This window comes from Montipora foliosa, chromosome 2, assembly GCF_036669935.1.
Source record: "Montipora foliosa isolate CH-2021 chromosome 2, ASM3666993v2, whole genome shotgun sequence".
Taxonomy (NCBI): domain Eukaryota; kingdom Metazoa; phylum Cnidaria; class Anthozoa; order Scleractinia; family Acroporidae; genus Montipora; species Montipora foliosa.
In genome coordinates this window covers 47,117,602-47,132,601 of record NC_090870.1, presented here as the reverse complement: position 1 = coordinate 47,132,601, position 15,000 = coordinate 47,117,602, and the positions used below count along the sequence as shown (strand labels likewise).

Here is a 15,000-nt window from a genome sequence, read left to right as displayed (position 1 = left end):
TATAATGCCTATGGGGTTTTGCCTTTGGTAAGGTTTTTGGGATTTGAAGTCCCATGAGGTTTTTTTCTGCGGTTTTAAAAATGACACTTGGATTATTTGTGCTCTTAATCAGGGTGCGTGACTTATTTGTCTTATCAATCAATTGGACTAGGTGACATCCCTATTTAACCACCCCACCCCCTTCCTTTTTAATTTAGATGATGGGTCGTAAGCGAAGGACAATGGTCTCCAATGATGGGTTTCCGGAGCAAGCAAGTAACTGGGTAGTGTTTCAGAATCAGATTAAAGGAAACAAGCCGAGGCACTGTACAACTTGGGTGGATGTAGACGGAGTTCTCGACCAGTGAAGGAGGATGGGGGGGGGGGGGGGGAAGGATGGAGGCGGTTGATTGGAGGGATGTGCTCTCGTTGGGCGTGTCTCATGAGTTAGAAGCTTTGAAATTGAGAGATCCCGATCGTTTCTTCTTTGATGGCTTCCACCAGAACGTTAAGACTTGGGATAATGTTCTTGAGGGCTATCCCCTAGTGGAACGTATTGGCAAGTGGTTTCGAAATAAAGTGCACATTCTCGATTTTGGGCGTCTATAAGCGAGTCAAATATTCTTCAGATTTGCCGCCACCAAAACAGTTACCAAACCATGCGTCGCGCAGGAGGTTCTCCGATTTTATATCTCAGGAAGTTATTATTCGTGTTTTTCTTACATTTGTTAAAGGTCATATTAGGTTAATTATTTATTGCGTTAAGTAAGCATTGGGAAGAGTAGATCGTGTTTAGGTTATGGACTTGGGAGAAATAAACACTTGGTGATGTCAGAAAGATGAGAATGGAGGTAGGCTTGGGGATGGCCAGAGCAGTTCTCCATACCTTATTACCATATCATTAATAACAATACCCAGGGTAGAATATTACACTATTCTCGGTTTTCACATGACATCACGACTGCCATGTTTGTGCCCCTAAACAAAGAAAGGGCGGCCATGCTTGTGTCTCAACTCAATCCTCCGGGAATTGAACTGTACAATTGTGCAAATGTTTTCTTTTGTTTTCGTTAAAAAACATGGTTGTTGACCACGTGAGTGAAAACCAACATTTCTCATTCGCACGCCGAATTAGTTAATAGCATAACTCCGTGCTCCCTTGGCAGCTATTCTATTGGCCCTAGAAGACTCCAGGGAAATTCTGAAGAGATTTAAAACGCTGTTGCATGCAAATTTCTCTCTTCTCGCAAGTCTACGATATGGAGGTATATCTATGACAAACTTCAGTGATCAGTATTTGAAATAAAATCGTCCAAATCATGAATGCATCAATCCAAAGCTGAATGGCAACAAGCTGATTCTGCAAATGGCCACCACGGAAAGAGGCATAACGCAGAGAGGCATAACGCAGAGAGGCATAACGCAAAGAGGCATAACGCAAATAGCCATAACGCAAACAGCCATAACGCAAATAGCCACAACGTAAAGAGGAATAACGCAAAAAGGTATAACGCAAAAAAGGCATAACGCAGCAAAGCATAACGCAAATATTCATAACGCAAAAGGCAGAACGTAAAATAGCCATAACGCAAAGGCCCTTTGAGGAAGGGCTGGCTGTGTACTCGGTAAATAATTTCAGCTCTAAAAAAACGTCAATTGATTGTTCAAGGGAAAGAACATATAACCGCTATCGAACTTTTTCTTCCAGTTTAAGTTATGCCTCTGCGTTATGCCTTATTGCGTCATGCCTTTTTTGCGTGATGCCTACTTGCGTTACGACTGTTTGCGTTATGGCTATTTGCGTTATTACTGTTTGCATTATGGCTGTTTGCGTTATGCCTTTTTCCGTGATGGCCATTGTTGCCATTCAGCTTTGGATTGATGCATTCATGATTTGGACGATTTTATTTCAAAATATTGATCATTGAATATTGTCATAGATAAACGTCCATACTACGGACTCAACAGTGCCGGCAAATTTCTCCACTCTCCTCCCCTTCAGCGGCGCTGGCCATTTCCTCTTTCATTTCAACCTACGCCTCATGCAAAATTCTTTCGCCTATAACTTATCCTTCATGAGGCGTAGAGAAGCTTATTAGGCGAATGTGAATTAATTACTACTACGTGTTCCTCGTAGTTAAATCGTGTGGGTATCCAGGGACACCGAAATATGGGCAACGAGCTGGTTACCTGTTCACGTACAACAGCACCGTCGAGTACTCTTGTGATCAAGGCTACACACTGGTTGGATCCAGGAGGCGTGTCTGTCAGGCTAATCAGACATGGACTGGAACGACTCCGCAGTGCACATATGCATGTAAGCTTTTTGAGTTCATAGCACCTTCTTGCTGCATAATTTTACAGGTTTATTACAAAGCATAAACGTATGCAAATGATATCACTGCTGTCATGATTGTGTCCCTAAACATAGAAACATTCGGTGTCCTGAATTATAATTCAAAAGAAGAAACCTCGATATTTTTTGGGCAGACCATTTGGTTTCGATTGAAAACATGACTCGTATCCCCTGAGGGAATAGGCTTTGCAATTGTGAGATATTTTAATGTCGTCTCTTACAATATTATCTTAGTGGGAAGAAATTGTTCCTATACTCTTATTTTCTCTTGCACTTCGCAGCGATTAACTGTGGTGCATTACCTACTCCGGAAAATGGACTTAAGAAATCAGAGACGTCGACTTTCCTCAATGGTATAGTGACATTCGGGTGCAGGGGGCAGAAATACAACCTTATAGGATCATCTCGAAGGACATGTCTGCAAAGTGGCCAGTGGAGTGGAGAGCAGCCAATCTGCAGATGTATGTGAGCTGAGAACTAATATGTAGAATACCCAACTGATTGAAGGCGGCGTGGTCAATTTCTTACGGCAGTGGATATGAACTGCTCGGATCCTAGGTCTATGTTCCTTTCCAGACATGCACTCGTCAAATTTCGTCTGTGATAGCTTCAAATTCATCTCCTCGGTTACACTAGTGCTAGCTTTGAAACAGTCATCCTGTTTTATCGAATTCAATCCAGTCCTTGGAATTGATCAAACAACAAGCTTTGACCCTAGTTTCTGCACTTCGATTGGCTTGGTGCTCCATGAATACTTAATGAATGAGATGTACGAAGGTACACTCAAAATTTAATAACTACCATTGAATTTAAGAGGAGTTTTTACAGTTTATTCTTTTTTCAATAAAATCATTTTGAAAATTTATTATTGCAAATACGAGTAGCTGGCTTTTTGTCATCAACCATACTTGTGATGTTGTATCTTATAACTGGTGGATTGTTATCTTTTAATGCAGTAATCGAATGTGGTGACCCAGGAATTCCTCAACATGCTGACAGGATCCTCCCTGAAGACTTCTCCTATCTTACCTCTGTGCAATTCAAATGTCATGACAGTTACAAACTAGAAGGTGTTTCAAAAATCTTCTGTAAGCGAGATGGAAACTGGAGCAGACCAATACCACGATGTTTAGGTAAGACTGAGTAACCGGCCTATTTGAAAATATTCAAATAAACACTTTTTATTGTATCGGCTAAATGTTGGATCAAACGTTTTGCTCTAGGTATTTCCATAGCAGTTAAACGCGAGTGCTGCATTATAATGCAAATGCAACACACAAAGAACCTTAAGAGTTCTGAATAGACCTTTTTGCAGATACGGCGGCCATTTTGATTTCTATTGTTTCAAATAGCAGGGGACAAATACATATTAATTTGCCCCCTGAGCATCCCATAATGCCTTTCGAACCAATAGAAATCAAAGTGGCCGCCGCATCTGCAAAAAGGTCTATTGGGTACAACATTGAGTTAGCCAATTTGGTCTATTGTTTATGATCTTCCCACAAAACTTGGTTAAAAAATAGACACTTCTCTAACGCTGATGGGAACAAGCCAGATACCAGATTTTTACTCTTCGGTAATGGACTCACGGTTTCAGCTAAAATTAAATACTAGGTAAATTTCCCCATTAAAAAAATTACAGTGTAGGAAATCAACTTTAATAATGGCGTCCGAACAACCGTGAAAATTCCCCATCCCAAAATCCAGCCCCTCCCTGCGCCAATCATGTTAGTTCTAGAAATTTTCACAACCTCAAAGCCAATACCAGGTGCAAAGCAATTCCGTCACTTAAAACCCGTATAAACTCATCAAAGGGTTAGGCGATTTTTAACCTTGATCTGCCTCTTGGTTTGAGAGCAAAAAACCTAATACAGACGTTTCTGTATAGACCTTTGTCACCCGGCAGCCATGCTGGTCAAAGACAATAGAGTTGGTACCCCGAGCCTCTTGTTGATGAGTTTGGAAGCGAGTTCAGGGGGCGCAAAATAAAAGGTTTCAGTCCCTCGGGAATCAAAATGGTCGCCATGTGTCAAACAAAATTTGTCTTGCAGCGCCTTGTTCTAACCCTGGCACGCCAAAAAACGGTGGAATGACTGGAAGTGACTTCACACATGGTAAAACCGTCAAGTTCTTTTGCAAAAGAAAGTATCGAATGGTTGGCCTACAACAATTGACGTGCAACAACGGGACATGGCAGGGTGCGAAACCGAGATGTCGGCGCAAGAGAATCCCTCGTTGATGTATCTTTCCATCTTACACGAATCGATGAGGAGAAAAGACGCCCTACCATTTTTGTACGGTGGCCATTTCCGGTGGACAATTTTCAAGTGGAGTTCAACCACTTTGGGCGGAGCTTCTCAAGTCGTCCTGAGCTTTAGTTTTGGTCCACACAGAAATGCTTAACTCTAACTTTTAATGGGAATATCATGATCAACAGGTCATCAAGAAAGGATACACTGAGACTTAAGAGGCACTTGAGGGGCCACACTATGAAGCTGGAGCCTTTTAAGACTTAACTTTGATTCAAATTGTACTGCTCATCTTTTACACTCATTTTTCTTAAATTCCGTATTTGAGACTTACTTGGGCATGGTAAACGTAATATCTCAAAGAATATTTGGAATAATCAAACAAAATTTTGACACAATGTTAAGTATGAATAGAGCTATGCAATGAACTAAAACAATAAGGTTTTGAGCAATCTGTTATGATTTACGCTATTTTTTGTCCAAGGACTTCGTGCGCAATTTTTTCACTTTTTTGAGAGATTTCATAGTAAGTTGATAATCCTAGTTCATTGCACAGCTCTGGACATCAGTTACCAGTGTGCCAAATCTCAGTTATCCACTATGAAGCATACTGGAGATATTGTGTTTACTAGTTACCCCATAATTTGATTTGCGGAAATGGGTGTGGTTCTTTGAGGGGGTGTGGTTTATCAGGAATGTAAGGTATTTGCCAAGAACTTGTTGGAAATTATTCTTTGAATGCTATCCAGTGCTATTGACTTTAAAAACAGGCCATAGTTAAAGGTAGACTGATTAAAAAATGTTAACAAAATTTGCCATTTTTGGACTATCGAGCCACCTTAAGAGTGTTTCGATTGCAGTTTTACTTGTTTTCACCGAGTTTTTCTCGAACGCGAGCGACAATCCTATCATAGGTTGGCCACGGCGCACAGAATGGGAAGGAGCTGGGTCTCCACACGCACTAGAATAGGCCATTTGCGAGTTCAAGTCTGCCTCCTCTTCAAAGCGAGGCTAAGAGCGAAGTTTCTGTGATGGTAATTAGTTTTACTTTACATATTAATGAAAACTAATTTTTATAAACTTCGCACTTCGACTCGCTTTGAAGAGGAGGCAGACATGAACTCGGAAATGGCCTATTTCAACGACATGCCTGACACTTTTTTTCTGGAAGTGCTAATTGATACAAGGGACGGTGGAGTGATCTCAAAGAAACCAGATGCTGAGTTCTGTTTCTTTTAATGCTCTTTAATTGCAACTAAAATTGTTGTATCGGAGTATTTTCCAAATCTAGTATAGAAATTAAAGTTTCCCTTTAAAAAAGCCTAAATAAATCCCTTAAATTTGGATTTATAATTTACAGGCTGGTTTCATCATTTAAAAAAAAAAACGAAATTCAACCAAGGACTTTTCAACAGCTTTTAAAAGTTCAAGACACTCGTAAAACTAAGAGAAGACTTGGGATCGATCTCGAGGAAGTTTTTGGGAAGGTCCTTCAAAACTTAATATTCATAAAAACTTCCGCACGTCGACTGACTGGATCTACACCTTCAAAAAATTTAAATGGATTTAAAACGTGAACGAACCATGCCTAACACCAGTCAAAAATTCATTCTTTTGCTTGACCCATTACTATTTCACTCTTTCATACGATAACTATATCTTGACGAAAAACTGGATATGATATAAGTAATAAGATATTATAATCCAGAGTGTTGTCCCTACTAAGTTCATCGCCAAGAGTTCGCCGTGTTGTACTTGGCTCTTCACAACCTTCCAGCTGAACGGGAAATGGTTGTTCAGAATTTCACTTCCAACGTAAACTACAATGGAGTTCATTCCTGACAAGGAAATATATCACTAAATCAATGAAATGATCAAACCGTTAAAAGAGGTAAACTAGTAGACAGGAAGTAATGTCATTCAGTATTAGTATAGACAGTTGCAGTAGTGCACATAGCCGGCAGTTCAGATACTCGACTTTGATAATGTGAAGTAAAAACTCAAAGGAAAATCAACATGCTTAATTCTTATTAATTCTAACTGGAAGGAGCAACCTGTTGGCTATTGAAAATGAATGATATAGATTTGAATTGGGAACCAACGAAGACACATCCTAACAGTTGTCAGCGCAGCAAAACCTCCAGCAAATGAACCCGGCGCCTTTACCGCTTGACCACGCCCCTTGCATGGAAGGGATGTTAACCTTTCCAAGAACCTTGCCTGATTTTCACGCATGTTTCCCCTCCCTACTTGGGACTCCACAGTTTCACGTTTCGTCGGCTCAATCGTGGTATGTATGTACATGGTAAAAAACGTCTCTAGATGTTGAGTCACGAACACTTGCCTGGAAAAATAAACGGTGCTCCGCTCCACCATCCAAGCACGTCCACAAGAAGGTAACATAATGTAAGCAACACAAATGCCATACCACCAGTGGCAAAGATGAATGATACGGACCTGAAAAAAAATAACCAATGGTTGAAAAGTGTACCGAATGGGATAACCAGGCTAATAAGCGTCAATCAAGGCATTTAGGAGTTCACGCTAAGGCAAAGGCAAAGTCAATGAAAAGAGAAGTGAATGAAAAGTTATATCACTCCAACTTGTCTGTTTTGTGAAACGCTGGTGAAGTACCTTAACTCTAGACTGTTACGACCGTATGCAGTAAACAGAGCCTGAACGCTTTCGTTACGAATGCTCTCGTTGTCGTCAAAACTTTAAGTATAGGAAATCGTATCACGGAGCGCGAGTGCATTCCGTGACTTACTGTCACGAGAGATGTTTTGAAAGTTTTCAAAATTGCGCGAGCCGTAGGCGTGTTCAATTTGAGAACTTTCAAAACATCACGAAATGCACTCCCAAGTTCACACGACTTTTTATTTGTTATATACTAAAGAAAATTACTCAATTGCTGTGTTTCCATAGCAACTTCCATATTGCACTCTATGACCAATTTATGCATTCGTCATTGAGCAATCAGAAGCGCGATATACTGCTGAGTATATACAGAAACCCATAAGGGTTGAAACGTGTAACGGCCCCTTATGTGCTGGGAAACAAGCTTCTGAATATTCAATTTGCTAAGTACCATATTTGGAACAACAAGAGCAAAGGGTTTCCAAATATGGTACTTAGCCCTGAAACATTCAACCAATCAGTTCGCACTGAATATTCGGAAGCTGTGAACGCGCGTTACACGTTTCAACCCTTATGGGTTTCTGGTATATAATAAATTGGGTTCTTTAGGACGAAGAAATGTGCTCAAATGCACGGCGGAAGTGCATCTTTTCCTCCCGTTATTCTCATCTTGAGTTAGGTATCTAAACTGGGCGATGTCACGGGCGCTTTGCTACCGCTTCTTTGCCAAAACTGCAAGAATTCAGCGAATCGAGAAAATGATACCAAGTCCAGTTTTCTGCAAGGAGCCTCCACTGTAGATCCTTCCCCGTTTTTTTTTTCAAAATCAAAACCACTAAAGAACAATTCCCCTTTCATTCCCAGTGCCCCAGAACGGTACCGAAGATATAATGAAACAATCTGTAGAGTCCTTTTTGGCGTTTCTTCACTGATATGCATCTTACCCTGAGGACAAAATTGTATAACACGAGCATTGCAATATTGCGTATGGACTAAAGAGGGGCGACTGCGCTACGACAGAGCGTCAATACTACATCAATCGATCATGACCGATCATGAGGAGAGTTCGTCGGTCCGTCTGATGGTCGTTCTTGATCAATAATTAGTCGAACAATCAGTCACCAAAAAGCTGTCTGGAAAATCAAAGTCGATCGTTAAAAAAATCATTTTTTAACAAATATAGTTGCTAGTAGAGGGATCAAGCTCGGCGTTACTTTGTCAAAAATGGTAAACGGCAAACTGACGGTTACAATCTTGCCTCATGATAACTGTCATTAACAGACAAGGTGCTGAACTGATATCAAAGGAGTTGCACTTAGTTTGGGCAAACAGCACTGAGTGCGAGGTGTGCTGTATTCCGTTAACATGAAACTTAATCATCACCATGCTAACCACATAACTTACCACAGATTCTTGTTTAAAGGAATAACACCCTCGTTGCTTGTTCCAGTTAGCGCCAATGTTATGCAGCCCTTGGAAGACAAAGAAAAAAAAACCCTTCAGTTTTTACATAAACCTTCAAGGTGAATTGTTAAAGCAATAGCTAACGTCTCTTGACAAATAACAAGTTACTATTTAACAACTATTCACCGAAGTGGAGGTGACTAGTGGTGGATATCCACCACTAGCCACCGACACTGAGGTGAATAGTTGTTGTAGTATATACTCAAACAGTGAGATAATATAGCACAAAAAGATGATTTTAACTCACTTATTCCTGCAAACAACTACTGCTTCCGGCCTGTTGCAACTTTGTTACTGAGCACATGTTTCACCTTCTGCACAATCACTTTGACATGTACTATCCCTGTACCTGATCAATTGTACGATCCTGTCCCTGTCATCCCTAGTTTTAAGTGTCTTTTAAATTTAACCGTGTTTTAATTATTACTTGTATCTTAATTATTATTTTTTTTAATATATCATGGGCGGTGCCTCGGATGGGTCCTCGCGTCCCGTTCGCACCTTCCCTTTTGACCTTATCACTTCATATCACTTTGCATACATATTTCATTTCTTTTCGGTTATTTATCTTGTTGTATGTAACATGTGTAATGGTCAATAAAGTTGTTAAAAAAGATAAATAAATAAAAAAGATTACAACATTTTCGGGCGCAAATTCCGTGCGAATTGCTCGGAGGTGAATAGCAAAGAATATCCGAAGTTTGAGAAGCCAATCAGCGCGCGAGTTCAACGCTATAGTCTGGTTTACACTGTGACATAAGCATAAGTAAAAGCTGTGTAAACCGGGAGTGACATAAGCATAAGCATGAGCATAAAAAGAAGGAATCGTTTCCATTTTCTTATGTTTATGTTTATGCTTATGTCACGTGTATAACTGTGTAAACCGGGGGAAACAAACATAAGCATAAGACCGAGGTACTGTTTTTTTTACAAGAAACTTGCTGAGGCGGTTCGCAATTATCCCTGCCTTTGCGACAAATCTCCAGAAATAAAATTCTCAGTCCGCTGGTTGCAGTTCCCGAGTCTCCTTGTTCTTTCCTCTTTCGGAAAATATCCCTTAGAAAATACCCAACAGGACATCTTCAGTCTGTTTTCTCGTTCTCTTTCTTGTCGCCGTCGTCTTCCTCTATAAAGCAGAAGGAGTAATAGTAGAAGGAGATTTTCTTCTTCGTCCGTCATTTTGGAAACGTTGCTCGTCCCATTCTTGAGCGAGTTTTTTTTTTTTCCGGAGCAAACTGCGCTTGCGTATGTCACTCCTTATGCAACATGTGTGAACTTCGTTATGCTTATGTCGCAGTGTAAACCAGGCTTATCCACTGTTTTAGTATATACTAATGAAGCGATAGAGGACGTTTTCCTTGTTTCCATGGCCTCATCTAAACACGAGGGGGAGTTGGGAGAATTTGAGACAGTTATGCAAACCCGAGACGCAGTCGAGGGTTTGCATAACTGTCGAGATTCCATGTATTCCATGTAGCTTGATCAAAGCGCGGGAAAAAATCGCGTGTGCATAAGTCGCGATTGGTCTTGGTGTTGATAAACGGCCATGATATTTCTACACCAATCACTAAGCGTAGCAATTACAATCGCGTAATTCCTTTCGACAGTCAGTTGAAAAATGGTCTATACTGCAAAGCCTGGAATTATCCAAATCACTACTTTAATGAAGGAGAACGAGTACTAAAGCTCACGACCACAGAGACATAGCATGAGCTTGGTAGTTTTCATTAATTAAGAAGTACTGATTTTTCTTTCTCTTCGGCTGGTTGTCTAACCCCGCTAACTTAACTCATTTTTTTGAATCAATCTTTGAACATGTCTCATTTGCAAATCTTCCTGTGATCAAGTATTACGCATCATTCCACTACAGATAAAATAATGGTTTTTCCACCCTTCAACCTAACATTTCCCCTCCTTCGGTACCCATTGAACTCACCAGTAGTAATGACCAAATGATCCAACGTTTCGTTCTGGCAATGTGGTTTGGAAACGTAAAAAGTGTGTACCCAGCCTGTCAATTAATAAACAGCCGTAAAAAGACGATGTTATTTGACCTAAACTATTCTTCCAAACGATTTGAAGCTGCCCTTTAAACTGATATCCATGCGATAGTGGAGAAAAGTACAAACTGAAAGGGGACATGCAGTTTCTCGTTTGTGGTGACACGTGTTCCCTTGGGTTTTGACCGTTGCCCGCAAAGAAAAGTGATTTCTTGCATTGATTACAATTGAGAATTACAAAGGGTACTTCAAACAGAACAAAAGGGTAGCTCATGGCTCATAGACAGTTCATGATCACAACAAGGCCAATCATGTAGCAGTGACTACAAGCACACCTGGCCAAAGTTTGCCGTCCTCTTCAATAACTTGATATGTAGTTTCTCCTACACCTAACCTGCGACCAGGCGTACTTTTCTTTAGACAGGACGCGAAAAGGTAATTTGATCAGCTGTTAACCGATTTTACTAGAAGTATGATATGCAATTCTGTAACCAAGTGGAGCCAGGCTCCAAGAGCTCTATTGTTTTTAGACCAATCAGAGTAAAGTCCAGATTCTGGACTACGGGCAGACGACTCGTTAAGAATTTGTATCAGGCGTACCTTTTCGCGCCCTGCCTAAAGAAACGTACACCTGATCGCAGGTTATCCCGCACCCGAAAACCCATAGTAACAGTCTTCAATTAGAGACCTTGCTGGCTGATTGACACAGCTTCTCCCGCGGTTATCAAGTTCACGCATTAAATCGAGAGTCTTAATACTTTGTTGTTTTACCAAATCTTTGGCTGCATATGATCCAATTACTGAAGTATAAACTTGAGACACCTTCATGGCTACCGTTTCAGAGTTTGGGGACACTTATTTGACTACTCTACACAATGTTAACGTTCTTCACTTAATCGCAAAGACAACGAAACAAACCTGTACTCCTAGGAACACCAAAAACGACGATGACAGTGTGCCCAATGCACCCTCAGGGTCATACGGAACCTTCGTTTTATAAGTTTTCTGCAAAAATGAAAGAAACAAGGTATGCAATGTTATTGAATGTAATATCCAACGATAAGGTTCATAACACTGACCACTGGCCATCGAGGTGTCCCAAACTAAAACATAGGTACGCATTGCGAACGTGTGGTATTGCAGTAACTTGACACACTGCTTTATTCCATTACTGTCAACTGAGCCGCGTTTTGTTTTCCAGGAGATTCAAGTTGTCTAGGCGTAATATGTAGGTCTAATAGTACACAATACTGTTTTGGTATCGTAAATCATTATAGTGCTATGGTAGATGTCTTAGGTAAAAAGCACACCAGAAGACATGTAGTTACTAGTAAAATACTAAACCAAGAGCTATAGAAAATAGAAGGGAATCAAGGCAGACATGAAGTTTGCTTCAACTTCTTTTTCACAGCCAGGTTAAGCGTGTACTCTGCGCGTCTGACAGGTTTCCGCGACAAACGTTCACTGAAATTAATCCCTGTCCGGCGGGGTTAGTATCTGGATGGGAGACCTCAAAATATACGACTTGCCGTCAGAAACATATCACCGAAAACTCTATTTTAACGCTCAAAAATGCGAACTTAAGCCTGGTTTACACTGCGACATACGCATACGAAGTTCACACATATTGCACTAGCATTAGAGAAGTGACATAGGAAAGCGCAGTTAGCTCCAGATCAAATTCGCTGGAGAATGGGACGAGCAACGTTTCCCAAATGACGGACGACGAAGAAATTCTCCTCCTACTATTACTCCTTTTGCTTCGTAGAAGAAGATGACGGGGACAAGAGATAGAACGAGAAAACAGACTTGAGAGGTCCTGTTGGGTAAGGGATATTATCTGAAAGAGGAAAGAACAAGGAGACTCGGGAACTGCAACCAGCGGACCGAGAATTATATTTCTCAGTGGCGATTTGTCGCAAAGGCAGGGATTATTAGAAACCGCCTCATCAAGTCTCTCGTAAAAAAAAAAAACCCATTACAGCCGGACACCATCTTAGGCACTATTAACTTGAACATTCGTTGGCATCAAAAACAGCAGACACCTTGGTCTCATGCTTATGTTTATGTTGCACCCGGTTTACACAGTTATAAACGTGACATAAGTATAAACATAAACATAAGAAAATGGACACGAGTTCTTTTTCTTATGCATATGCATATGCTTATGCTTATGCTTATGTCACTCCCGGTTTACACAGCTTTTGCTTATACTTAGCTTTGTTTATACTTATGCTCATACTTATGTCGCAATGTAAACCAGGCTCAAGCAACATACCAATTTATGTAGCCTGCTTTATGCTAAACAAATATTGATACAAAAGTAAAAAATATTGATACACAGTTTCTAGGACGAGCAGAAGGGAGTTTTTAGAAAGTGTCGATCGAGAATAAAAAGAATTGCCATCACCAACAAAATTTGCGACATGAAAAGAAGTAAATTTCGTGCCACGAATATAAAAAGTTACCATCAGCGAAAAACACTTTGGGAGATTTTTTCTGCGTTCAATTTTTCTGTTGTACTTTTGGCTGCACAAATAAATCGCAAAATCGAAAGTAACAGCGATTTCAGCGGCCGCCTGTGATCAAATTACCTTGCGTGTTACCACTAGCTCAAGAAACAAAATGACGGCAAGACACCGGATTTTCCTTTTCGTTAGTTAGTTTTCTTTTTCTTTCAACAAGAAATGTGCGAATTCAACATAAATATCACAATCGTCTACATGTACCTCTCGAAGTTGACCATTGTTTCTGCAAAGTCAAAAATTCATTCTCCTAGACGAAGTTATTAATCACCAGGTAATTTTCCATCGTTTTCGAAATAGAAGCTGCTTTGTTATTCATCAACGTCATAAATTCTTGCCGATTCGGGGACTCTTTCTTGAAATTCAAGCACGCTTTCAACAGACCTGTTTCTTTTCGTGATTTATGCACACGCTACGGGCCTATTTGCCACCACTTACACTCACTCCCTCTTACAATCCGGCGACATAGTGTGTAGTGCACTTATAAAGTGCAAGTGCACTACCACAAAAAGCAAACATTAGACTTCTCGCAACAAGCTGTAAACTTCCTTTCAAGCCTCGCCATACACCGTACAGAATTTAAGAAAAAGTAGCCGTCGACGAAGCCCACCATTTGGGTGAGAACTGGGAGATTTCAGCCGAGGGAGGCGAAGTGAGCTCGCTCACGTGTTAAAACCGAATGAAGGACATAACCGCAGACTTGACACAGGGAAAAATTAAGAGCTTTCAAAACAACATAAACAACAATCAACGTGTTAGTATATATACCATGCAAGTTGGACTCTGGTAAATGTGCTTCGGGCCAAACACGAGATGCCTGTCAATGTAGCCAGCGATTCCTCCCGTACAGTTGACGTACGACTCATTGGCGGCGAGACCTCCTGGACCAATGTAACCTCTAAAAGAAACACTCTACGTTTTAGAATCACCGAGACTTTGCAATTAATGGAAATCGATGCCTTTCTGTCAAGGAAATGCACGCTACACTACACGGAATATATCGGGAGCAGAGTTGCACAGTGGGGCAAGCACTGGCATTCCAAGTTTGTGGCCAGGGATCGCGGGTTGACTTTGTTGGTTATGTACTCTTCCGAAAGGGTTTACTTCAGGCTCTCCGGTTTTCCGGAGGCTCCGATGGCTCGGTCAACAAAGTCAGCCAATGAAGACAAACTCCATCAAGCTACAAAGAGACATCCATATTCGCATCATTATCGGTAACGTTATCGTTAACATTTCGATTATCAAATACACAACTAAATGTAAAAACATAGAAATCTTGGTGCAGTTCAAAGACCTACACAGCAATATCGTTACTAATATCGGAAACAAAACTATTTCAAACCAGAAATGTTTGATGGGATTTTTTGGTTCTGTTTCAGGGCACACGAAAGAATAAGTTGTCCGTAATGAACAATTTCCAAGAGAACAATCACAAGTCAATCACTGATCAAAGGTACTTTGAAAAAAATAGCAAAATTTCTGTGACAAGAAGACATAATTTCTTGATCGATCAGCTATAGTATGCAACATTAATCACGGTTGTCCGGTTTCCCTCTAACAAGATCCAGCTCAAAACTTAAGATGGAATTAGGAACCAAAAAATGCTTCAACACTCACCGAGGACAGCCAGGCGCTTCAAGAGCAAATGTGACAATGATGTAGATCGCTAATATGCTTAACATGAAGAGCCACTGTCCCCACAGTGCAACGACGTCTCTCAAAGGATTCCACCATGCCCCTACAGGCTGTTGAGGATGAAACACTCTGTATCACAAGTGGAAGGACTAACA

The 15,000-nt window shown here is 40.7% G+C and overlaps 2 protein-coding genes across 5 annotated transcripts in view; one reads left to right on the top strand and one right to left on the bottom strand.

Annotated features, from left to right (window-relative positions):
* Positions 1-6,425, top strand: part of LOC137993314 (sushi, von Willebrand factor type A, EGF and pentraxin domain-containing protein 1-like) — a 40,783-nt gene extending 34,358 nt beyond the window's left edge. For 2 of the 4 annotated variants that reach the window (XM_068839078.1, XM_068839077.1), the window contains exons 26-29: positions 2,117-2,296; positions 2,617-2,796; positions 3,292-3,468; positions 4,387-6,425. In XM_068839078.1, coding sequence (XP_068695179.1) covers positions 2,117-2,296; positions 2,617-2,796; positions 3,292-3,468; positions 4,387-4,574 — 725 coding nt within the window. In that variant the 3' untranslated portion in view covers positions 4,575-6,425. Of the gene's footprint in view, positions 1-2,116; positions 2,297-2,616; positions 2,797-3,291; positions 3,469-4,386 lie in introns of those variants that run through there. The other 2 variants (XM_068839079.1, XR_011121849.1) reach the window with 2 other exon arrangements.
* Positions 5,822-15,000, bottom strand: part of LOC137993323 (heparan-alpha-glucosaminide N-acetyltransferase-like) — a 37,668-nt gene continuing 28,489 nt past the window's right edge. Inside the window, exons 14-20 of the mRNA XM_068839092.1 lie at positions 14,828-14,955; positions 13,979-14,108; positions 11,604-11,690; positions 10,622-10,696; positions 8,626-8,693; positions 6,929-7,041; positions 5,822-6,422 (exon numbers count right to left, since the gene is read on the bottom strand). Of these exons, the coding sequence (XP_068695193.1) occupies positions 6,238-6,422; positions 6,929-7,041; positions 8,626-8,693; positions 10,622-10,696; positions 11,604-11,690; positions 13,979-14,108; positions 14,828-14,955 (786 nt within the window). The 3' untranslated portion in view covers positions 5,822-6,237. The remainder of the gene's footprint in view (positions 6,423-6,928; positions 7,042-8,625; positions 8,694-10,621; positions 10,697-11,603; positions 11,691-13,978; positions 14,109-14,827; positions 14,956-15,000) is intronic.